Raw genomic sequence first — 24,754 nt, 5'->3', positions numbered from 1 at the left:
TAAGACTTCACTTGCTTTCAAATATTTTTTAAAAATGACTTGTCAACATAGTACCCTTCGTGAGTTGACAACATGATATAAAGAAATAGGGCTATGAGTCAGTCATAACTGTTCAAATCTGGGTCTTCCACTACTGGTCATGCAATGTTGCATTAGATAGTCATTAACCACTTGAAGTCTTATTATCCTCATCTGCAAAATAAAATCTTCTCTATAGTTTCAGGATACTAGAATGAGATTCTTTCCAGGATGCTAGTACACCAGATATCAAATTCCAAAGTGACTTTGAGTTAGATCCCATTTGCAGGATTTGCAAAAGGAATGTTGCATATCAGATCAATGACTCTTAGCTTTTGAAATAGATCAAGGATAATAAAAATAAAAGAGTCAGGAGGTGAAGAGGAAAAATTACTGATCAAGAAAGCGCTATTACCATGCTCTTTATAGGGGAAGAGGTACCAGAAACGATCTTCCTCAACTCAAAGCTAGTAAAGCAGGCTTGTATGGAACCTGAAGTACATTTGCTGCTTTTGGAAAACACAGAGGACTGGTGCTGATCCATGCTTAAGGAAACTAGGAAGATGGAGTCACTAAGTTGGGATCATTCTATACTTCCAAAGTTGTTGGGGTGAGGAAGGTGTGATTGTTTCCTATGGACCATATGTGGCCATTGAAAGAGAAAGAGAGAGAGAGAGAAAGTGCATCATCATGGGGTCATTCTGGGCCCTATCCAGCAGAATGATCTAAAACGACAGAGGACCCCCAACAGTAGGAAGAAGAAAAAAAAGCTCTATATTCATAGGGCCTGAGGAAGGAGTAGCAATGATCACCCAGTCTTACTTTGAATGCGTTTAACTCATGGTAATAATATTCTAAATGCCACTTTGAGGCTGTGTTTTGAGTGACAGTAGGATTTTCTATTCCCAAGAATGAGCAGAAAGGCCCTGGAATTGATTAGAGTTTCCATTCAGGGCAGAGGAAGATTGCCTAGTGAATACATTTTAAATAGATGATGGGAGACAAAAATACATTATATGTTTTGATGATCAGAAATGATTCTTAGTCAACATGCTGGTTTGCTTGGCTAGTAAATTCACAACAAATGTTGATTTTTGCCTATCTTTTCTGATTTAACATCCACATCTTGGACTATACCTTTTGGAGATATGATAAAGGGTTGTTGTTAACCCAGGTATTTTATCCTGGATGGGAAGAAACGACCAGGAACCTTCTCTCCCTTACTCCATTAGCATATATTAATTTAGCAGATTAACTGGAGTTCTCCAATGTATACCATATTCCAGAGGTATTCTTAAAAAGCAGGACAGGCCCCTAACTACATTCCAGGTCATATGCCCATGTTGGGGAGGAAAAATTTTTTATTTACCTTTCAACATTCTTCTAGTTGGTCTAAGAATCAAATTGACAGGAGACAGATTAGCAGGAGAAAAACAATTTAGTAACATGTACACCTCCTGAATACAAGCGAGAGACCCAGGAAAACTGAGTAACTCTCTGAAATGGCCTTAATTACCACCTTCAACTAAAGACAAAAGATGTTGGGGGAGGAGGGGAGCAGTTATGGGAGGTTATGAGGAAAAGCACAATAAACAAGGATATGATGGTTATGCAGGTTTAAATCTGCATAAGAGTTTCTAGAGATTTTAACTCATCCCCTTCTTGCTGGTATAGCTAGGGAGGCACCCTTACAAGTGGAGCTTTCCCTTCTAAATGTAAACGTCTCTTATAAAAGGGTAGCTTCTACTCAGTTTTGGAGCTGCTCCTGCGTTTGCAGTTTCTTAAAAATAATCAGCCTAAAATAATCAGTATGCCAAAGAGGCGTATCAAAATTTGCTTCTCTACACCCAGAACCAGGCAATGTACTAGAATCTTTACACAGAGTGCCCTTACTCTCTTCAATAATGTATGTTTTTCCATTTTTCAGATTATTAGATCTCTTCAAGTGGATTTTGGGTTCCTCAAACAATTGCTTCAGTTGAAATTTGAGGACAGTCTTAAAGAAGAGTCTTTCAGTCTCTTCACTGCTCTACATGACAGGATCCTAACAATCGAAAAACATTATCAAGAGGTACAAGTTCTCTCATTTCCTTTGTTTTATATGTGGATTGATCTTGTGCTTAGATAGGTATGTACTACAGTTTTGAATTTAGCAACTAGTGTGGGGGGCAATTTAATTTGCATATGTTGTGTCTCATGTAATAGCTAATCCATATAATAGCTTTCCTTTGTATCAGGAACTTTGTAAGTACTCTGTATGCAAATTAATCTAATCCTCACACTAACTTCATGAAGTAGGTGCAATTATTATCTCTCTTTTACAGATGAGGAAATTGAAGCCCAGGAAGTTTAATTAACTTGCTCAAGGCCACCAGTTAAACAGCAGAGTTTATTTTCCTGGCCAGACAGTTTGATGCTTGAGATCTGGCTCTTAAGCACAATTTTATAGGATATTATTTGTACTTATTATCTCTGTAAGGGACAAAGGCTTGAAAACTCAGCTGCTTGAAGGAATTTCCTAAATTGTTTGGTCAGGTTAGCATATTTATCTGTCATTAAGAATAGGGACTGCTTTCCTCAGTTATAATACACACACACACACACACACAAACCCCTCATCTTCTATTGACTCCACCATTCTGAGAACCACTATAAGCCTTTTAAATGTGTTTCCTCCATAAGTCCCTCAACAATGCTTAAATGAAACCCGATTATCCCTGATCTACAGATAAGGAAACTGAGATGCCAAGGTTAAGTAACCTGCTTCAGGTCAGACAGATTGAAAGTGGCACAATAATACTGAAATCCAGTTCTGTCTGACTCTAAAGCCTAATTGTTGTTTGCACTCCATTGTTATCCAAAACAATGGTCAACTGATTTGATTAATCAGAAAATGACTCTGTTTTATGGACTAGTGGCTCTAGATTTCTTTTTATGAGCATATCCCATTCAAAAGGTACAAGGACCAGGAGAGGATATGAATTACAAATAGGTTTTACTATTTTTAAGAGCAGTTCTAGGAAGACAGTAAAAAGACTTAAATATGTAAAGTGAAATAAAATGTTCAAATTATCTATATTTATTTTATCCATTTGAGCTCTATATTGCTTATAGTTAAGTAAAAATTGAATGCAGTGTGGAGTACCTGGGTGGCTCAGTCAGTTGGGTGGCTGGCTCTTGATTTCAGCTCAGGTCACGATCTCAGGGTCGTGAGATCAAGTGCTGCGTTGGGCTCTGTGCTCAGCCTGCAGTCTTCTTTTTTTTTTTTTTTTTTTTTTAAAGATTTTATTTATTTATTTGACAGAGAGAGAGATAGCGAGAGCAGGAACACAAGCAGGGGGAGTGGGAGAGGGAGAAGCAGGCTTCCCACCGAGCAGGGAGCCCGATGTGGGACTCGATCCCAGGACCCTGGGATCATGACCTGAGCCGAAGGCAGACGTTTAACGACTGAGCCACCCAGGCGCCCCAACCTGCAGTCTTCTTGAGAGGCTCTCTCTCCCTCTCCTCTGCCCCTCCCCCTGCTCACATGCATGTAGTCTTTCATGTGCGTGCTCTCTCTCTCTCAAAAATAAATAAATAAATCTTTTAAAAAAATTGAATGCAGTGTAATAGCTATAGTGTTGGAGAAATGATTACAAATTGGAGTTTTCACAAGATTTGTGATGATCTGAATGATGGTTTTATACTGAGTCCTTTAGTAGGGTGAGAGAGTCATATTTGGAAATTCAGTATGGTGTTCATTGTACTTATTTTTGGTTTGCAGAATGAGGACATCATAAGAAAATGCTACAATCAGCAGTTGGCTGATGCCATAGCTGTTATCAAAGGAATGTACAAGGTGGGTTTTTAGTGCTGTCATGGGCAAGGCCAGCTTCCCATCCTGCGAATGCACAGAGTGGGGCTCACTGGAGGTTCCCAGTCTGTGTTTTTGGCTTTGAAGGTCTGTCTGCTCAGTTTTCAGGTCACTGAAAAGGGATCAGGCCTAAGACTGTTCACACTCACGTTAAATTGACCAAAATAACATTTTATTGTGACAGATATAACTTTGCAAGGACTGGAAAATTCAAGTCTGGTGTCCAGGTAAGTGACGAAGTCTGTTTGGTGAGCATGCAGTTGGATAGAAGGTCAGATAGTCTCAGAGAATTCATTGCAATTGTTGTAAATCCCAACGAACTGTCTCTGACCCTTGGTGGAGTAACTCTTCTACTGATGAGGACATGTCTATCTGCCATATATGGTGCTTCACTCTCCTACACAATGGGAGCATTCATAGTTTTCAATGATTACCTTTTTAGGCTTACTAAGGACCTTGTGCTTCTTTTAGATTTTATAACTGTATTCTTGTCTTTCATTTCAATAAACCTCTGGGAAGAAATATTTTTTATTATGGCAAATTGTGCATTGATTGCATACTTCTTTTCATAGCATTTATCACGTTTGTATTTAATTATGTAATTGCCTGTTACATGTTCTGTTCCATGCCAGACTGTAAGCTTTATGAGGGCAGGGATGTTGTCTGTCTTATTCACTGCTCTGCCTGCCTCTTAGTGCTGTGCCTGATGCATGATTAGCGATCAGCTAATAATTGCTAAGTGAAAGGATAGTTACCTGTATTTGTGGCAGATACTGGTGACTCAACAGTGATTCTCCTTCCTCCTTTTTCTTATTAGCAGAAGCGCTTCTTACTATGAAGCCACAATGCTAGATCCTTTCTTTCCCTGCTTCCTTTTCAGATATGGTGTGAACATAGGCAAGGTCAGGTGCCTGACCAATGTGACCTGAAGCTAAGTTGGCTGTGAGGTTTGGGGAGGAGGTTATTCTTTGTCACTTAAAGAGCTTTGTGGGGGGCACCTGCATGGCTCAGTAGGTTAAATGGCTGCCTTCGGCTCAGGTCATGATCTCAGGGTACTGGGATTGAGTCCCATGTTGGGCTCCTTGCTCAGCAGGGGGTCTGCTTCTCCCTCTGCTGCTCCCCCTGCTTGTGCTCTCTCTGTCATGCTCTCTCTCAAATAAATGAATAAAATCTTAAAAAAAAAAATAAAGAGCTTTGTGGGAATAAATATCCTTCTTTTTTCTTTGTTTGACGTTGTTGTCTCCTGACGCTTGGAATTGCTGCAGCCGGCCTACAACCAAGGACTGAGACGTTTTGGATGTGCTAAAGGTAGCAGGGTGGAAAGATAGTAAGCACTGGGGGCCTTGATGAACATCACTGAGCAACTAAATAATTCTGGACTTGCCCTGCCTCTGGCCCTTTCATTTCATGAGATAATACCCCTCTTAGTGTTCAAGCCGCTGGTTCAGTAATTTCCAGCTGAAAATATTCCAGGACCTACTGCTCTGACAACAGTCTCTGTGACTCTGTGCCAGTTGTGATTCCAAAAGTGCTGTGACCCTATCTTTCTCACCTGCTGTGTTACCTTGCTCCTCTCCCACACAGAGGTGGAGCCTAATTCTCCCTCCTTGAATCTGGGCTGGCCTCGGTGCCTTGCTCCTAGGTATAGAAGGTGACACAGCACCAGTTCAGAGGTTAGGTCAAAAGAAGCCTTGCAACTTCATTCTCATCCTCTTGGAATGTTAGCTCTCTGGATTCGCCCTCTCTGAATCCCGCTGCCATGTTGTGAGAAGCTCAAGCTGTTTGGAGGATCTACATGTGGGTACTGGGTCCACAGACTCAACTGAGCTCAGCTTTCAAGTCATCCAGCCCCTAGCCATTTCGTCTTTCCCTCTGAGGTCCCAGGCATTATGGAGCAGAGACAAGCCATCCCCTTGTGCCGGTCTTAATTCCTTGCCCCATGGAGCTCGAGAGCATGATAAATGGTTGTGGTTTTAGGCCACTAAGTTTGGGGAGGTGTATTATGCAGCAGTAAATAGAGAGCTGGCATGGGTTCCTTGCACTCACATCAATAAGCAACTTCCAATTGACTTTGTTGGATAGACGACTTCTCTAATAGTTCTGCCAGCACCATGTAGCGTTATGGTTAAGAGTTAGCATAATGTGTGCTTTAGAACAAGGACCCTGTCTGGAGTCAGACTCCATGGGTTAGACTCCTGGCTCTGTCACTTTATCATTATGTGACCTTAGGCAAAATACCGAACCTCTCTGCCTCAGTTTTGTCATCTGTCAAATGAGGATCATAATAGTGCCCCCCTCATGGGCTCGTTATGAGGATGGAATGAATTGATCCCTGTGAAGCACTTACGATAGTGCCTGGAATAAGGTAAGTGCAGTCTAAGTGTCTGCTAAATAAATGAACATTTCACATATGCATGACACTCCTTGGTACTGGTCATTTGTTTTGCTCCTTTATTATCTTAGTATTTAGGCTTGTAGCTTTCTGACCACTGACTGTGGATATGGTAAATGCCTTTAAGATATCTATAATAATTGTCAGTATTTGTTATGTTGAACTGTATGAAATTGCCGCTTTTGGAGCCCAAAATGTCAAATATCAGCAATTTCATATAGCTCAACATAATAAACATACTTATCTTAATGGATAAAGGCAGCAACAAACTACATAAAATATTAGGCTATAATAACTTAAAGTAGAAGAGATTCATCTTCAATTTAACCAAACGTGTTGAATGAGTACTATGTGCTAGGATATGGTGCGTACTGACATTACAAAGATGAAAGAGAGATGAATAGGGGTGAATTATAAACTCAGCCTTAATATACTTTGTTCACTGCAGAGATAAACATGTAATGGGAGATATGGAAGCATCACAAAGGAAGCAGTTATTTCTGCCTTCATGCTTTAGGGAGGCTTCACAGAGAAGGTGATATTTGTGCTGGGTTTTAAAGTAAATTCTCAGTTGGTAGATAAGAAATACAAAGGGATTCTAGGTAGATGGCAGAGTGTCTCTTAGTCAGGATGTTTTTAGTGGCAAGTGATATATACCTAATTCACAATGGCATTAGTTAAAGGAATTTCCTGGTTCATGTAACTGTAAAGTGTAGTGATAGTAATGACTTCAGGAAAAGCTGGATCTAGGTGCTCAAATAATGTTATCAAGAAACTGTCCATCCCCTGCTTCCATCTTCTTCTCTGATGGTTTAATTTCCAGGCAGGTTCTCTTCACATAAGAGCAACCTTAAACAGAGCATCTCTTTCTAGATAGTTCCTACAAGAGTCTCAAGACTGACCCTGACCAATCTGGCCTAGTTATTGTCCCCCACTCCCACCACAAGCCAAGCCAGAGTGACGTACCCATCCCAGGAGATAATATCAAGGACAGGGTTTACCCAAATGGAAAAGAGAGGTTTTGATACTTAAAGGAGAGATGTTGGGTAGGCAAAACCGTTTAGACAAATTGGCTTCCCACTTTCAATAGCGTGTGAAAAGGCAAATAGGACCTGGTCAGAGTTGCTGACTGTTGCATTTCCCCACATGGTAGCCAGTAGCCATGGGTGGCTCTTAAAATGGAAGTTGAAATTAAATTAAAAATTCAGTTCCTGGGTTGCATTAGCCATAGATTGCCCAGCAATATTCTGTGAAACCGAATAACTTAGGAGAATTCATGGAAGTTTGCACAGGTATGTTTGATTTATTTTATTTTATTTTTATGTTTTTATTAATAACAGTTAAAAAGCTATGCTTTATTGAGTGCTTTCTTTGTGCCGGGCACCATACGAAGGAGCTTAGATGTATCATTTTATTCAGTCTTCACATGAGAAAGTAGCAAGAACTGGGGCCCACACAATTCCTCAATTTCTAATGTGGCACAGAGAGTGGTGGTAATAACAGGAACCACGTCATGGCCTCGTATTCTTACTTAGTGCTCTTGCTAATTTCAAGGTGTAAATTAGGCTGCTACAGAAGTGCCTGTGCTATCTGGTTCATCCAAAATGTGGTGCCCAAAGATGAAGTCCAAGTATCTTTTGCCTGGTTCAGCCCCATGACCAGGTGGAGCTGGGAGTCCAGTTCCCATCTATGTCATGTCTCTACAGTTGTTCTGCAGAAAATGGGAAATGCTTGAATTTTCTGAGCAGGAGAAAGAGAGGTGCCTTTGTATCCTTCAGGATGGTTACTCATGTAACAGAGTTAAAGGGCGTTGGAGAAATGAAGACACAGATATACACTCCAGGAAGACAGAAACCACGAAGAGTCTCCTCAATGCCCAGTACAGGGCTTGGATTTTAATAAATATTTATTGGAGGAAGATAGAAGGAAGAATGAGAAAGAGGGAAGGAGGGAAGATGGGCTACAATCTGTAGTTTAAGGCAGAATGTTGGATAGTGGAGGGGAGGGACAAAAGGAATGAAGTTCTGCTCTAGGTTAAAAGAATTTAAAGGGACATCTCACTAAATGCAATATGTGGGGCTACTTAGTATCCTGCTTTGAACAAACCAACTGTTAGAAAAAAAGTTTCGAGATCATTGGAAAAATTTTATTATGGACTAGATATTAAATGATATTAAGAAACTCTGTTACTTTTGTTAGTGTGATGGTGGCATTGTGATCACATGAAAAAGAAAAGAAACCCTTAGTTATTAGAGATGAACTGTGAAGCATTTAGGGTTCAAAGACAAGACGTCTAGGATTCCCATAAAAATACATAAGAACAGAATGGGTAGGTAAGTGTGTAACAGACTATTATAATTTTCTCTACTTTGGGGTATGTTTCATCATAAAAAAAGCAGACGTATTTGAAAAAATGCAGGTTACTTCTTTAGTCCTCTTTCTTAAACGCCCCCAGTGGCCTTTCAGAATTCAAGATGGAGTCCAAGCTCCATTGCTTGGTCTATGCCTTCCAGGCCGTGGGGACCCTGGCCCCTTTGGCTCCCCAGGTTCATTCTGCTGCAGCTTTCAGACCCTCAAACCTGCCAAGTACATTCCTGCCTTACGGCTAATCCCTGGAACCCTCTGGCCTCCATCTTCATATTGCAGCTCAAAAGGTGCCTCCTCAGGCTTCCTGTGACCATCACCACTCAAGGACAAATCTTCCACACCAGTGTCTCCCTATTCCATTCTGTGGCCTTCAGAGCAGATGCCACTGCCTAAGATTCTCTTGTTCATGTTTATTTACTTATAAGTGTTCTGTTTCACCCCACTAGACTTTCTGCTTTGGGAGAGCAGCCATCTTGGCTTCATACCTAGAGGCATGTAGCAGGTGTGAGATAAGAATATGTTCAAAGAATAAACACAGGAACAAATTAATGGGGAAGGGCTTTCTGAGCATGAATCTTTCCACAGAGACCATAAAGGAAAATAAAAATAAGCATAAAATGAAAAACTTCTGTACAACCAAAGAAAGTAAAAATAGTTTGAAGAAAAATGAAGAACTGGGAAAATATGTGCAAAAAAAAATGCAAATAATGTATTAATATTCCTAACATATTGAGAGGTCCTACCAATCATTAAGATAATGCTGAATAGGGGCACCTGCATGGCTCAGTCAGTTAAGCGTCTGACTGTTGATCTCTGAGATCATGGTGGTGAGATGGAGCCCTGCATCAGGCTCTGCACTCAACAGGGAGTCTGCTGGAGATTCTTTCCCCTCCCTCTCCCTCTGCCCCTCCTCTCAGTTCACTCGTGCATGCTCTCTCTCTCTAAATAAATAAATAAATAAAATCTTAAAAAAAGAAAATAATGCTGAATAGCCCATTAGAAAAATCAGCAACATATATTAAAAAGATATTAAAATAAAAATATCTAAATGGCCAAAAAACTTACAAAAAATGTTCAACTTTATTAAAAATAAAATAAATGCAAATGAAGCAAAAATACTGCTTTCATCTATCAGATTGGCAGAAATTTAAAGATTGATATTATCTACTCTTGGCAAAGTGTGGGTTAATGGGTAAGCACATATATTGTGGAAGCATAAATTGGTACCACCCATTTGGAAGAAAATTTAACAAATTCTAATAAAAATTTAAATGTGCATTTATTTTGACCAAGCAATCCCACTTCCAGGGGATAAAAATACATATACAATGATTAGCAGCATTACAATCTAGTTTTTAATAGAAAATAATGGAATAATACTACTTAATGATACAAATGTTAGAAAAATACCCAGCCCATTTAAACAAAGGTAAATTCATATGTACTACTATGAAGGCGTTTCTAAGATACATTGTAATTGAAAAAAATCTGGCAGAACAACACAATATTGTAGAACATTCAGAATGTCTGGAGAATGAGGGAGAAAAAGAAAGCACTTTTTTAATTTGAAGTTTCTGTATTTTTATAACAGTCATGCTTCCATTTTTTATAACATGTGTTACTTAGTAGTAAAAAGAAGTGTCATTTCAGTTGCAATACATTTCTTTCCCTCGACCCCCCGCCCTTTCTCTTTTTTCTTTCTTTTCCTTGACATTGACTTTTACAACAAATAAGGCAGTTGTCTTTCAATATGTCCCACGTTCTGTAGTTGTTAGTTTGCTTCCTCAAGGGGTTGTGTTACTTGTTCTTCTGTTTTCCATATTTCTTATAAATTAGAATATAGCTCTAAAATCATGATTAGATTCAAATTCAAATTTTATACCTTTTGACAAGAATGGCTTATTGGCAGGGCTTTTAAAAAGTAAACTTTTACTTGAAGTGTAATTTACACACATAAAAGTACACAGATTATAAATGTACAGTTCAAATTTTTGTTAAAAAAAGGAACATACCCAAATAATCATTGTTTAGATCAAGAATTAGGATGTTATGGCAACTTCCACCTCTCCAAAGGTTACCATGATCTGACTTCTGTCACGGATTTGTTTTGCTTATGTTTGGATTTTAATGTAAATAAAACCATACAACACTTGCTTCTTTATGTCTGACGTCGAATCGTTGGACCTTACATCTGTAAAATGTATCCATATTGTTGCGCGTAGCAATAGTTTGTTCTTTCTCATTGCTGTACAGTATTCTGTTGTATGAACGTTCTTGTACATACCTTTTTATTGTTTTACATAATCTCTACACCCAACGTGGGGCTCAAACTTATAACCCCAAGATCAAGAGTTGCATGCTCTATGACTGAGCCAGCCAGGTGCCCCTCTTGTACATATCTCTTATTTACGTAAGTATGTATGTATGTATGTATATAGAGAGAGGGCATCAGCAGGAGGGGCAGAGGGAGAGGGGGAGAGAATCTCAAGCAGACTCCCCACTGAGCTCAGAGCCCAATGCGGAGCTCGATCTCACGACCCCAAGATCAAACCCGAGCTGAAACCAAGAGTCGGATGCTCAGCGACCTGAGACACCCAGGCGCCCCACATATCTTATAATGTACATATGTATGCATTTCTGTTGGGCAAATACTAGAGTAGAATTGCTAGATCACAGAGTGAGCACATTTTCAGTTTTAGTGGATGGATGCTGTTTTCGAAGTTTTCTACTGTTTTCCTAAGTTACACCAATTTTTACTCCCTTCAGAGATGTGGAAGTGTTCCAGCTGCTCGACGTTCTTAGTTCTACCACTCTTTTAGATTTTAACACTTCTTGTGAATGTGTAGAGGTATGTGTTTGTGTCGTGACATGTATTTTTTAAAGATTACTAAGGTTGCTGTGAAGAGAATAAATTATAGGAAAGCAAGGATGGAAATAAGAACAGTGGAAGTTTGTTTCAGTCATCTCTTTAGGTGATGGTGGTGGCTTGGAATAGGATGGTAGCAATGGAAATAGAATGAAGAGGATGAATCTGGGATATATTTTAGAAGAAGAGCCAATAAGGTTTGCCAATGGGTTAGGTGTGGAAGGGAAACAAAAGGGTGAAATCGTGGGTAACTGCTAGCTTTTTGACTTCCACAGCTGGATGGCTGGTTCACATCAGTGATTGGAGGAGTCTGGTGGAGGAAGAGTATGTGTGAATTCACGGGGTGGAAGTTGTTCAAAGTAAGCTTCCCAAGAGTAGGGTTCTTGGTTTGTACCTTTCACTTACATATCCCAAGCACCTAGAATATTAATTAACACGAAGTAAGTAATTAAAAGTATGGTTGAACAAAGAGTGAATTAGACATCTTAGTGGTAATATCTGGCAATTTGTTGAATGTACGAGTTTAGAGGTTTGTGGAGAGACAGGTTAGATATATATATCTGATAGACATCATCATCATAGCAGATTTAAAGCCATAAGGACTGGATGAGATCACCCAGGGAGCAAGTGTATTTATACAAGGTTAGTAGTAATGAGGGGTTGTCAGAGAGGCCGTAGAAAAAGCAGGGGAGCCTGGTGTCACAGAGATCAAGAGAGGAGACTGTTTTAAGAAGGATGGAATGGTCAATGGTATCAAATACACTGAGACTTGAGTAAGCTGAGAGTCAAAAAGTAACATTGGCAATATTAACACTGGCATCACTGCAGATCCCAGGAAGAACATCAGAGCGATAAAGGTGGATGTTCAGTTGGAACTGGGGGGTGGGGGGAGGTGATCCAATGTGGATTGAGGACATTGAAAAAGGGAATAAAGGGATAGGGCTATGGCTGGAAGGCTAGAGTGAGAGTTTAGGGTCAAGGGACGTTTTTTAAAAGAAGGGGGGGCGCCTGGGTGGCTCAGTTGGTTAAGCGACTGCCTTCAGCTCAGGTCATGATCCTGGAGTCCCAGGATCGAGTCCCGCATCGGGCTCCCTGCTCAGCAGCGAGTCTGCTTCTCCCTCTGACCCTCCCCCCTCTCATGCGCTCTCTCTCTCATTCTCTCTCTCAAATAAATAAATAAAATCTTAAAAAAATAAAAAATAATAAAAAATAAAAAAATAAAAGAAGGGGTACTAGAAAATGCATGTATAGAGATTGGAAAGGTCCAGAACTGAGGGATAAATCAATAATGTAAAAGATAGAAGATATGGTGCAGGAGGGAGTACTGGAGAAGGCCAGAGCAGAGGGGATCCACTGCATAAGTAGAGGGGTTGTTCTTAAGGGCAACAGGGGGATTCTCCAACATTGTACAGAAGTGTTATGGGCTGGGGATGCATGGGTGGTTCAGCTGGTTAAGCACATGATCCAGGATTGTGAGACTGAGCCCCATGTCAGGCATCACACTCAGCAGGGAGTCTGCTTGAGATTCTCTCTCTCTCCTTCTCGCTCTGCCCCTCCCCCCTTGAAAATAAATAAATCTTAGAAGTGTTATGGGCTGAATTGTGTCCCCCCCAAAATTCAGATGTTGAAGTCCTAACTTCCAGTACCTCACAATGTGACTGTTAAGAGGTAGGGCCTTTAAAGGAACCATGAATGGATCTGTGAGGTCATAGGAGTGGACTCTGATCCAATTTGACAGGAGTCCTTATAAAAACAGGAGATTAGGACATGGACACATACAGAGGGAATATTCTGTGAGGACATAGGGAGAAGATAGTCATCCGCAAGCCAAGGAGAAAGACCTCAGCAGAAACCAACCCTGCTGACACCTTGATCTCAAACTTCGAATCTCTAATACTGTGAGAAAATACATTTCTATTGGTTAAGCCCCCCAGTCCATGGAGCTCTGTCTTAGCAGCTCTAGCAAACCCAGGCAGGAAGAGAGAATGGAGTGCACAGACAGCTATAGGCAGCTTATAGATTTGGCAGTGAACTCTAGGCTGGCTTCTGTCTTCTTAATGAAGGCAGAGACATGACCACAGGCTGAATCTGAAAAAAGGTGGAGGAAGTGAGAGAGAGAGAGAAGAGAAAACTGGAAAATATTCTGCATTAAAAAAACACATTTTTATGTTTTCATGTTTTAAATCTGTTTTGTACACATTGTTGGGTCTTATTTAACTTGCAGACATTAACTTACATATGAATATCCAGTTTGCCTAAATTTGATATAAACTACCTAATTATATAATGATTTATCGTTTTTAAATGGCCTTTATTAGGGGTGCCCGGGTGGCTCAGTCTGTTAAGCGGCCAACTCTTGATTACAGCTCAGGTCATGATCTCAGGGTCCTGGGATCGAGCCCTGTATTAGGCTCCAGCCCTGTGTTGGGCTCCCTGCTCAGCAGAGAGTCTACTTCTTCCTCTCTCTCTCTGACCCTCCTCCCCACTTGTGCTCTCTCTCTCTGTCTCAAAAAAAAAAAAAAAAATTAAGATTATCCTTCCTTGTGGACGATACCACTAAAATTGACATGTAATTTTAGGTATTTGGTATTAGATAAGCTATCTCATTTTCTTTTCTTCTACAGAAATGGCTTGAATATTCTTGGCTTTTTGTCCTTCCATATACATTAAATTATGTATTTAGTGCTATATTGTACAAATAAACCCATTGAAAATTGTATTGGTTTGCATTAAAACTATAGACCATTTTGGGGGAAATGTGTATTTTCCTATAGTTAGGATTTTTTTCCCTTTCAACGCTAAATCTACAGTCTTTTCCAGCCACTTGACACCAACAGGATGTCATAGAGGAGGAAAACTTTTTTCTCAATCCTCCAAGGTTCAGTAAGTGGAATGCAAAAATCAAACTGATATAAGACAAATTAACAGGAGAGAAAAACAGATTTAATTAAGTGCTACGCATGCAAGTTCACAAAGAAATGTGGCTTAAGGAGGCCATCAGAATTTGCAGGCTTATATGCCATCCCAGAGGGCAATAGAGTGTAGAGAAGAGGCTAAACAAAAGAAAAGGGATTTGGGGGCTAGGGAGGTAAGTTACAGGAAGGTGACTAGGGAAAGTATGGTCAACAAGGATTGTTCAGTAAGATTCATTATACAGATTCAAGTCAGTGTCTTCTCCATTCCTAAGAGTTGCTAAGAGTCCTTCTCCTCCAGGAGACGCCTTTACAAATGGGAAATTCCTTTATAAATGTAAATTTCCTTTACAAAAGGAGTTTTACGCTGTTTTTAGGGTTTTTCCTGCCCCTCTTATTCCTCCATTGCCTTCGAAATAATCATGCCAAAGTGGCATATTCTGGATTGTCCAAAAATTTGATTCAACTCTGACACCAACGATCCATAGCTGATGCAGACCCCACAAGTAAAGGGCTCCATCCCACAAGGCTGCCCCTTTTCAGATGCCAGTTGCATGCAAGTCCCAGTACCTCTGACCAACTGGCTATAAATTTGGTATTCTCCACCCCACCCCCTCCCACCAAGGTTTGATAATTTCCTAGAAGGACTCCTAGAACTCAGCAAAGCACCTTACTTACTGTTACAGGTTTATTATAAAGGATACAACCCCAAAAAGCCAAACGGAAGAGATGGGTAAGGGAGCAAAACTTATTTTCCTTCTTCCCTTCTAGGTTTGTAGCTGACCCCAACCCCCTCCCCAATAAATGACAGATTAACAGGAGAAAAACAAATTTAATACCATGCATACCTACTGTAAAGATGGGAGGGACCCAGGAAAATGGAGTAACTCCACAAACTGGCCCAAGCCACCCCCTTAAATACCATCTTCAGCTAAAGAGAAAAGAAGATGTTGGGTGGGGAGGAGCCAGTTATGGGAAGTGACCAGGCAAAGCACAGTAAACAAAGTTATAACTGTTATGCAGATTTAAGTCCTTGCCTTGTCCATTGATAAGCATTTCTAGAATTTTAGTCATCCTCTTTCTGGTACAGAGAAGGGGACACGCTTACAAATGAAGATTTTCCTTATAGGAGTCTCTTCCATGTCTTATGTGTGTATTCCCTTATACAAGTCTCTGACAAAAGAGTAACTTCTCAATTTTCAAAGCTTCTCCAGTGTCTGCTGTTTTTTAAAAGTAATCAGCCTAAAATAATCCTTACACCAAAGAAACATATTTAGGGGTGGCAAATTCTGTTCCCCTTCAGATGCGTAGCATAAGTATGGGGCAGAGGCTCAAAGTTTCCATGACCTCTCCAGGTGCAGCACCCTCCCAGCTTCTCGTTATGTTCACCAACCCACAGCTCTCTGAATGCAGTCCTTTGGGTCTTTAACAGAGGTCTCATAGTGTAGGACTGAATAAATCATTTGGCATTAACTCAATCTCCAGTCCCTTTCCTCTCCCAGGGGTGGGAGGATGGAGCTGAAAGTTCTAAGCTTCTAATCAAGGCTTGGTCTTTCTGGTGACCAGTCTTCATCCTGAAGCTATCTAGGGGCCCCCCAAGAGTGGCCTAATTAGAACAAAGGTAGTGCTATTGCTCTTGCCAAAAGTTTTAGGATTTTTGTGCCAGGAACCAAGGACAAGGACCAACTATCTTCCGATGACACCATGCCTAAATTGAATCATCCAATACTGTATATACTATAATTCTCCATTTACTTAGCTCTTTTTTAATAGTTTAAAATACAAAAAGAACTTTAATGGTTTTGATGGGGGATGGAAGCAGAAAAATGTTCACCTTTAGCCCAGAAGGCTGATCCATAACCTGCATATTTCTGATAAGGATCAAATAATGCACCAGTTGCTACATTCTTGAAGGGTCTCATGACTGCCTGTAAATCTCACCAATAGTTAATATCAAACTGAGTGATAAGGACCAGAGAAATCTTGAAAAAGTAGGTTTCACGAGCAGAAATTTGAAGAAGATACCTATGACCTAATACTTCCTGCACATCCCCTTCCCCTTAAGTACTAAGTGTATAACCACCAGCTTCATACAGCAAAAGTTCAGCCCTTCCTGCCCACGGGTCCTGTCCCCGTGCTACTTAAACTTACTAAGTCACACCATACAATGTCTCAAGAATTCTTTCTTGACCATTGTGCTCCATGGCCCCCAACATTTTTTTTTCAAGTTTTATTTATTTAAGTAACCTCCAGACCCAATGTGGAGCTCGAACTCATGACCCTGAGATCAAGAGTCACATACATGCTCCTCTGACTGAGCCAGCCAGGCGCCCGGCCCTACATTTTTATTACATTTATTCCTGAATACTTTTCTTGAAGACATAGTAAATACCTTTTCTTTCTTTTTTTTTTTAAAGATTTTATTTATTCATTTGACAGAGAGAGAGAGAGCGAGAGAGGGAACACAAGCAGGGGGAGTGGGAGAGGGAGAAGCAGGCTTCCCGCTGAGCAGGGAGACCGATGTGGGGCTCGATCCCAGGACCCTGGGATCATGACCTGAGCCGAAGGCAGACACTTAACGACTGAGCCACCCAGGCACCCCAGTAAATACCTTTTCAAAATTACATTTCTGACTGTTTATTACTGGGGTATAGAAATGCAGTTGATGAGTATATATTGATTTTGTAACCAGCTATCTTACTAAATTTTTAAACTTGCTTTAATAATTTATAGAGTCTTCAGGACTTCCTATATCAAGTTATATTAATTGAGAATAATTACATATTTGTTACTATCTTTTTCATCCTCATCCCATTTCTTCATTCATTCATTAATTTTTCCTTACTGCACTGGTGGTGCATCCAGTACAATGTTAAATAAGAGTGATAATAGCAAGCATCCTTATTTTATATCTAATCTTATAGGGAATGGATATAATGTTTCAACATTACACATAATTCTTGGTATATTACCAGGCTATTTTAAAGAGACTATTAAAAAAAAAATCATGAATCCATTTCAGTTTTATAAAATGTAGGGTTTATGCATCTACTAAGAGATGCATAAATGCGTTCCCCTTCATGATGTTCCTCTTAATCTATTAACGTGGTGAAATTAATTAATTAATTTTTTAAGTGTTAAATCAATTTTACTTTCCTTGTGTATGTCCAACTTGGTCATGATATATCTTTTATAAAAAAATTGTTGTTGAATTTAGTGTATTAATATTTTGATTAGGATATTTTAAATCCACGTTCATCAGTGAGGTAACCTGTACTTTTCTCTTTTTTATACTGTCCTTGTTGGGTTTTAGTATCAGGCTTATGCTAGCTTCCCAAAATGAGTTGAGAATGTTATCCTCATTTTGTTCCCTAGGAACATTTATATAAGATTGGAAATATTTCCTCCTTAAATATTTAGAACTACCAAGAAAAGCCAGCTGGGCCTGGAGGGATAGATTGACTAATCGACATCTTTTGGATTCCTCATTCAATTTCCTTAATGATTATAAGACTATTGGGAATTCTATTCCTTTTGAGTCAGATATAATGAAATATTTGTCTAGGGCTTTGTCTATTTGATTTAAACTCAAAAATATGTTGGAAGAAAGGCTTACTAATGTATATCATTCTCAGATAAAAAATGAAATCCTATATTTTTAAACCCACTTTTTATTACTATTTTATCCATTTCATTGAGTCTTAAAATATTATTTATAATATTTTTTTATGACTCAGAATTCTATTTGCACTCTATGCTTGGTTATTGGTTATTTTTTTATGGCTTTTGCTCATTGCTCATCATTTTAGTCCTGTTATTTCTATAAACATATTTAACTATACTTGATTTATATTCTGTGTCTCACCATTTCCATCTTTGAGGGTCTGATAAGTGCTGGCTGTCACATGTGACATGTCATTACTTTTGGGCTTTATGATTTTTGACTGTGAACTCAGATTTCTGTGGGAATTCCTTGAGGCCTAGAACAGAAGTCAGTTTCTGTAGAGATTTGTGTTTGCTTCTATAAGATTTCTGGGTCTGTGACCACTTTAATCTGACTTTTAGCTTGAGACATTTTAGACCACCCAGATGGATGACTTTGGGTCACAAGCTGTGTAGGTCATCTTTCATCTTGTGCTCATAAAACTTCTTTAGAAGACATGTTTTTTCCCTTCTCTGTACTCAGAGCCAAGTTTCCAGACAGGCAGTTCCACTTTCGGTGGGGTGGGAGGGGGTGCACAGTTCAAGGTAGTTTTAGTTTGTTCTTAAAATGAAGGAGTGGCCCTTTGGTGTCTCAACCTTAATGAGGAGGCCTCCTATTATTTAGAATTAGAATTGCCACCTTGAGGGGGACGGAGGTGATGTCTCTCCTCTGTGTCCTGCTGAGGAGCAAACCAAAGTTCACACATCCCGGGGTTGGCAATGCCCTGGAATGAAAGCCAGCTTCAGTGTGCTGCACACCTCTCTGGATTTCTGCATTCACTTCATTTTAGCCTAAGTACTCCTTTCTTTGTCAGCTTATAGATGCACTTCACCTATCCTATCCAGAATTTTTGTTGTTTACAGTGGAAGAGTAAGTCAGAATCCCATGATTTTTTTTTTTTTAACATGCTTTCCTAATCTTTTGTGTCTTCAACAATTTCTGGGACACTGACATACGTCTAGTGTGTATCAAATGCTCAGAAAATATGGCAGAATGGAGCACCTGGCTGGCTCAGTTGAAAGAGTATGCGACTCTTGATCTTGGGGTCATGAGTTTGAGCCCCATGTTGGGCGTAGAGATTACCAAAAATAAATAAATAAATAAACTTAAAAATAATGTGGCAGAATAAGTGACTATCACTCTTTATATGTACTTCTTGTACTTCTTAAAGTAGAAAGCCCTGAAATGATTAAATGCTTTCTATTCATCAGTTTTTCATAAACATGTTCTAGTTAAATATACTTAATCAGTGTATTAATTGTAGTTGGTTTATCTAATTAAAGAATTGCTTTAATGATATAAAAGTGATTATTTGAATCATCCCTTTGGTTGTTATCATTGCTTTGATCCATGACCTCAGACAGTCTGCCTAATCCTGTCCACCCAGTTTGCGGAAGCTCAGTCACAAGAAAAAAACAGAAGACTGTTGGAAAATAAATATATAAATAAATAACCAAAGTAAACACTTGGGTTAAGAGGTAATTTTGGTTAAGGATAAATGACTCTGCTGCCCTCTGGAGGCCAGTTGAGGATACAGGTAACAAGTCCCTTTCCAGCTATGGAGCAAATTTTTAAATCTAACTTTTGAAACAATCTCTTCCGTGATATTATAGTACCTCATCTGAGACAAAAGAAAAGATTTTTCTAAAACTTACACCTGATTTAGCTATATTTTGTAGGAGCTCAGATTCAAGTAAGAAAACAAACTACTCTAGGTGTTTCAAACACATAGGGATTTAATAAAAGGATTTAGGAGCTTATAAAACCCTTGGAAAAGTCAAGGAGATTGTCACTACCTTTTGTATTAACAAGCAATTTTCCCATTTCTTTTTTATTCTTTCAGGTAAACTTTAGAATAATTTTGTTTACTGCCACTCCAAAAGACCCCCCTTGGTATTTTTATTAAAATTGAACTGGTTGGAAAATTATTCATGAATTTTGAAATTTGTATCATTTATAATATTCAGTCTTCCTATTCAAGAATACCTCTTGATTCACTTATGTCTTGTTTTATGTATCTCAAAGTTTTATAATTTTACTTTTGCAGGTTATATTTCTTTCTCATACAACTAAGTGATTCCTAAGTATTATACTTTATGTCCTTAGAATATGGAATCAATTTTGTCATATTTCAAGAATATTTGGGTATCCATGGAATCCTTTGGGTTTTTTTTTACTTTTTTATTTATTTAAGTGGTGTCTACACCCAACGTGGGGCTCAAACTCATGACCCCGAGATCAAGAGTAGCTTGTTCTGCTAAGCCAGCCAGGTGCCCCAATCAGCTTTAAAGGTATAATTTACATTGCATAAAATTCACTCGTTTAAAGCCTACAGTTCACTGGTTTATAGTATATTTACAGAGTTGTGCAGCCATCACCATAATCTAATTTTAAAACATTTTCATCACCTCCAAAAGAAAGCTTGTACCCATTAGCAGTCACTCCCTATTCTTCTCTCCCCCTTTTATGCCCCCCCCACTCTGAACCCCTGGCAACTGCTAATCTACTTTCTGTCGCTACAGATTTACCTATTCTGAATATTTCATATAAATGGGAGTAAAATATATGCTGTTTTGTGATTGCTTTCTTCCACTTCACCAAAATGTTTTGATGTGAACCATTAATTTTATAAATAGTGTATCCAACCACTTTGTTGATAGATTTCCTTCCAAATGTGGGATCATCAGATCTCTTTTTTTTTTAAATTGAAGTATACTTGGCATTTAACATTATATTAGTTTCAGGTGTACAACATAATGATTCAATATTTGTGTATATTGTGAAATGATCACCTCAATAAGTCTAGTTAACATCCATCACCACACATAGTTACAAATTTTTTTCTTGTGAAGGGAACTTTTAAGATTTTTTCTCTTAGAAAGAGAAATATATGATTTACAAATATATGTATATATATGATTTATAAATATATGATTTACAAATATTTTCTCCCATTCAGTATGTTGTCTTTTCATTTTGTTGATGGTTTCCTTTGCTATTCAAAAGCTTTTTAGTTTGATGTATTCTCACTTGTTTAATTTTGCCTTTGCTTTTGGTGTTAATCCAAAAAATCATCTCTAAGACCAATGTCAGGGAGCTTACTGCCTATGTTTTCTTCTAACAGTTTTATGGTTTCAAGTCTTAAGTTCACCTTTTATCAGACATTTTAACAGTTCTTGTTGATTCATTTGTATTTTCTAAGCACAAACATCTACTCATGGAAAATGACAATATTTATGTCTTAATTTCTCAATGATATCTCTTTCTCTCTTTAACACTAGACAGACATTGCAGAATGATATTAAATAATAAGGCAGTGATCATTCTTTTGTTTTTACTGAATTTGATAAGAATCCATCAGTAACTCATAATTAAGTATAACAATGGCTTTTTGTTTGGAATAATTTGGAGCTGGATGGAAGGAGACTAAGACTAATTAGTCTTTTGAGATGGGCTGGTGGTAGAAATATAATTACCTACAGTTTTAGTGCCTAGGGTGAGCAACTAAATATAGAATATATGTTTGTGGGGAAGGCTAAAATTGCACCAGAAAAGTAGGTCAATAAAGGGCTAACAAAGCCAGAGAGACTGGATGTTGGGTGTTAGGTATACACAAGCCAAGGGGGGATCAGGGCACCGGAGATTAACGTAAGAAAAATCAGGCTAGAATGGATGAAACAGGTGAACTAAGTCCTAAGGCTGGGATCCTCTATGACCCTAGCACAGTGTTGCCTGGGCTAATCAGGTCCCTTTACAAAGGTCCACGTGGGATAGATCCTGTTCCTCTCCCCTGAGTAGGGAGGGACTAGTTGTTTCTTTGCCTCGTCAAGTGGAAGAATTGAGCGCATACTGTAGGAGAGAAATGGGTTGAGGACACAGTCTTTTGGCCTGAATGTATCAAGAAAGCCAATAACCAGCCTCACACTCCGTGTGATGAACGTAGCTCCTGGCAAAGAAGAGAGTTCTGTGACTTTTGTGAAGCTGAAGAGTCTGAATCAGTCTAAGAAATGTTGCTTTGCAGAGAAGCATCAAAGGTGAAGTTCAAATGAAGGCTGACAGGTGATTCTCAGTTCAGACTCTTGGGCACGGAAGATCATTTAATTTTGCTTTCTAGTTTGGAATATGCTCACTTCCTGTGCCTTACTGCATGAACTCGGATGCGTTTTTACATGATGGTCTCCCAGGTCTTTTAAAGAGAATTTTAGAGACTATGAAGCTCTATTCGGATTTTCTTATACACGGGGAAGTTTGTGACTAGCCCATAGCTGTGCATAGCAGGTCCTATAAATATGTACAGAATGAATGTTGGTGTTTTCTTGCAGGGTTCTTCAAGCAGAAGAGACTCTTTGGGTGACATAGTAGGGGAGGAGGATAATTCCCATCGTTCAAAAGTATTAGGCACATTCACACCCCAAGAGTGCTTGAAATACAACCATTAGAATTTCATTTCCTCAAATCAAAGCACCACCCTCTCCTTTACAAACAGAGGGCTAAGGAATGAAGTTATTACCTTCTTAATGGATGTTCCTTTTTCTGTGAGAAAAATCTGGGATAGGTTGGAGGAGAGGGGGAGGTACAGAGAGATGCTTACATGGAGAAAAGTATACGGGGCTGTAGAGAGAGCCATGCTCTGTATGGACCTGCTCTGCTGGAACCTAATGCAGCCTGGGGCTGTGGTTATTCTTTTGTCTTAGGTGGTGATGGGCATTAGTTACAGAAACGTAGGTGAAAATGCTTGGGGAAACATGCTCATTTTCTCTAGGGCGATAATTAATGATAATGAAAGCCGTTATCACCTACTAAATAATCTACAATGGCCCAGGCGCTGTGCAAAGTGTTTCCTGTGCTGCATCATGATTTATTCTATTTCTCTAGAAAGACAAAAAAGACTAGAGTTAAGTTCAGGTGGATTACAGAAAAATGCAAACTTTTATATCTAAGTTTTTATTTCAATGACCTCCTTCTTGGTTCAGCTATAATTGGCATTCAGAAGGAAAGGTGAATGCAATGAACTCTCCTCTTCCACGGGTTCTCACATCGTTGGAGAAAACACTGATATCCATGCCTTCTCCACTCTGGCTAAGCCCCTGACTCCTTAATGGGTCCTCATAGGAAGAAAACTCCAGACTTCTCAACGTCCTGCTCACCTTCTTAAAATATTCTGTAGTTTCTTAGCCCCCTCATAACAGGTGGGATAAACATGTAATCAGAACCGCCAGAAGTCTGAGAAAACTCAAACTCCCTGGAACACAAAGGAAAGTTAGCTCTCCTGAGTCTAGTGACTGGCCACGGAAGGCAAGAAGAGGCTGCCTGAAGCCGACTTTGGGTTCCGTATTTTTTTATATTTGTTTTCCATAAAATACAAAGGATGCTATTTAATTTAATGAACTTATTTATTTTAATATTTATTTTAAAGTATTTTAGAATTCACAGGTCTCTTTTCAGTTATATGGAGATGTAATTGACATACAGCTCTTGATGAGTTTAAGGTGTGACCTATATGTATTTCGAAATGATTACCACAATAAGTTTTGTTAACATACATCTCTTCATATAGTTACAAACTTTTTTTTCCTTGTGATGAGAACTTTTAGGATCTATTCTCTTAGCAACTTCCAAATATACTGTATGGCGGTGTTAACTCTAGTCCTCATGTTGTACATTATATCCCCGGTGTTTATTTATCTTACAACTGGCAGTTTGTACCTTTTGACCATCTTCCTCCTCTCCCCCCACCCCTGCCACTTATAGACATTTCTTAAGTAGTGAACTAAATATATGCTACATTTCAAATACAAATGTTAAGAACATAAAGAAAACAACAAATAAAAACGAAAGTGTATAAAACATAAACATTAAACTCATAGTTCTAATATAGGGGCGCCTGTGTGGCTCAGTCAGTTAAGCGTCTGCCTTCGGCTCAGGTCATGATCCTGGGGTCCTGGGATCCAGCCCCGCATCGGGATCCCTGCTCAGCGGGGAGTCTACTTCTCCCTCTCCCTCTGCTGCCCCCCCACACTGCTCCTTCTCTCTCTCTCTCACTCGCTCTCTCAAATAAATAAATAAAATCTTTTAATATAAACTACTAGCAGATAAAATAAGTGTAGCTCAAAAAATAAACTATACTACATAAGATAGAAAAAAATGTAATCAGTCTTTAAAAAAACAAACAAACATGATCTTAAAAAAAAAAAGTGTCAATTGTTTTCGTCATTTAAGCCAGAGACAATTTCTGTGCCAAGTTTCCTACCTTCCCAGAAATCTCTTTCTGATTGTCATTAACTAGGAGGATGGACAATTGCTGTAAGTTAACTTCCAATATTTCCCCATCACATAATCACATCTCTTCTTTGATGACTGTGAAGAGATCAGCGCAAACAGTGCATTGTCTATTTTGCCGGACCGCAAGCCTTTTATGGATAACAAATAGTAGTGTTGGGGCCAAGAAAAGCATTTCGGGTTTGTCCTCTTCTTTGCTTAGTCAAATATAGATGAAAATTTGACGCGGAATTACCCAAATCCATTTCAAGGCTCTTAAAAATGCATTTGTTAAAATGGTAAAATGTTAACATTGTTTTTAAAAGTCTTTGAACTGGGAAAGTATTTATTCTTGCAATAGAAGCCTTGCTTTGTTGACTGGCAT

The 24,754-nt window shown here is 39.0% G+C and overlaps 1 protein-coding gene across 1 annotated transcript in view; it reads left to right on the top strand.

Annotated features, from left to right (window-relative positions):
• CUNH10orf67 (chromosome unknown C10orf67 homolog) overlaps nucleotides 1-24,754 on the top strand; it is a gene marked incomplete at its 5' end in the record, with an annotated part of 133,300 nt that overhangs the window by 6,075 nt on the left and 102,471 nt on the right. The window contains 2 exons of the mRNA XM_032425536.1: nucleotides 1,946-2,089; nucleotides 3,782-3,856. Of these exons, the coding sequence (XP_032281427.1) occupies nucleotides 1,946-2,089; nucleotides 3,782-3,856 (219 nt within the window). The remainder of the gene's footprint in view (nucleotides 1-1,945; nucleotides 2,090-3,781; nucleotides 3,857-24,754) is intronic.

Source organism: Phoca vitulina, unplaced genomic scaffold, assembly GCF_004348235.1.
Source record: "Phoca vitulina isolate PV1807 unplaced genomic scaffold, GSC_HSeal_1.0 scaffold33, whole genome shotgun sequence".
NCBI classification, from domain to species: Eukaryota; Metazoa; Chordata; class Mammalia; order Carnivora; family Phocidae; genus Phoca; species Phoca vitulina.
The sequence above is the reverse complement of the archived record's forward strand: the minus strand, read 5'-3'. Positions and strand labels throughout refer to the sequence as shown.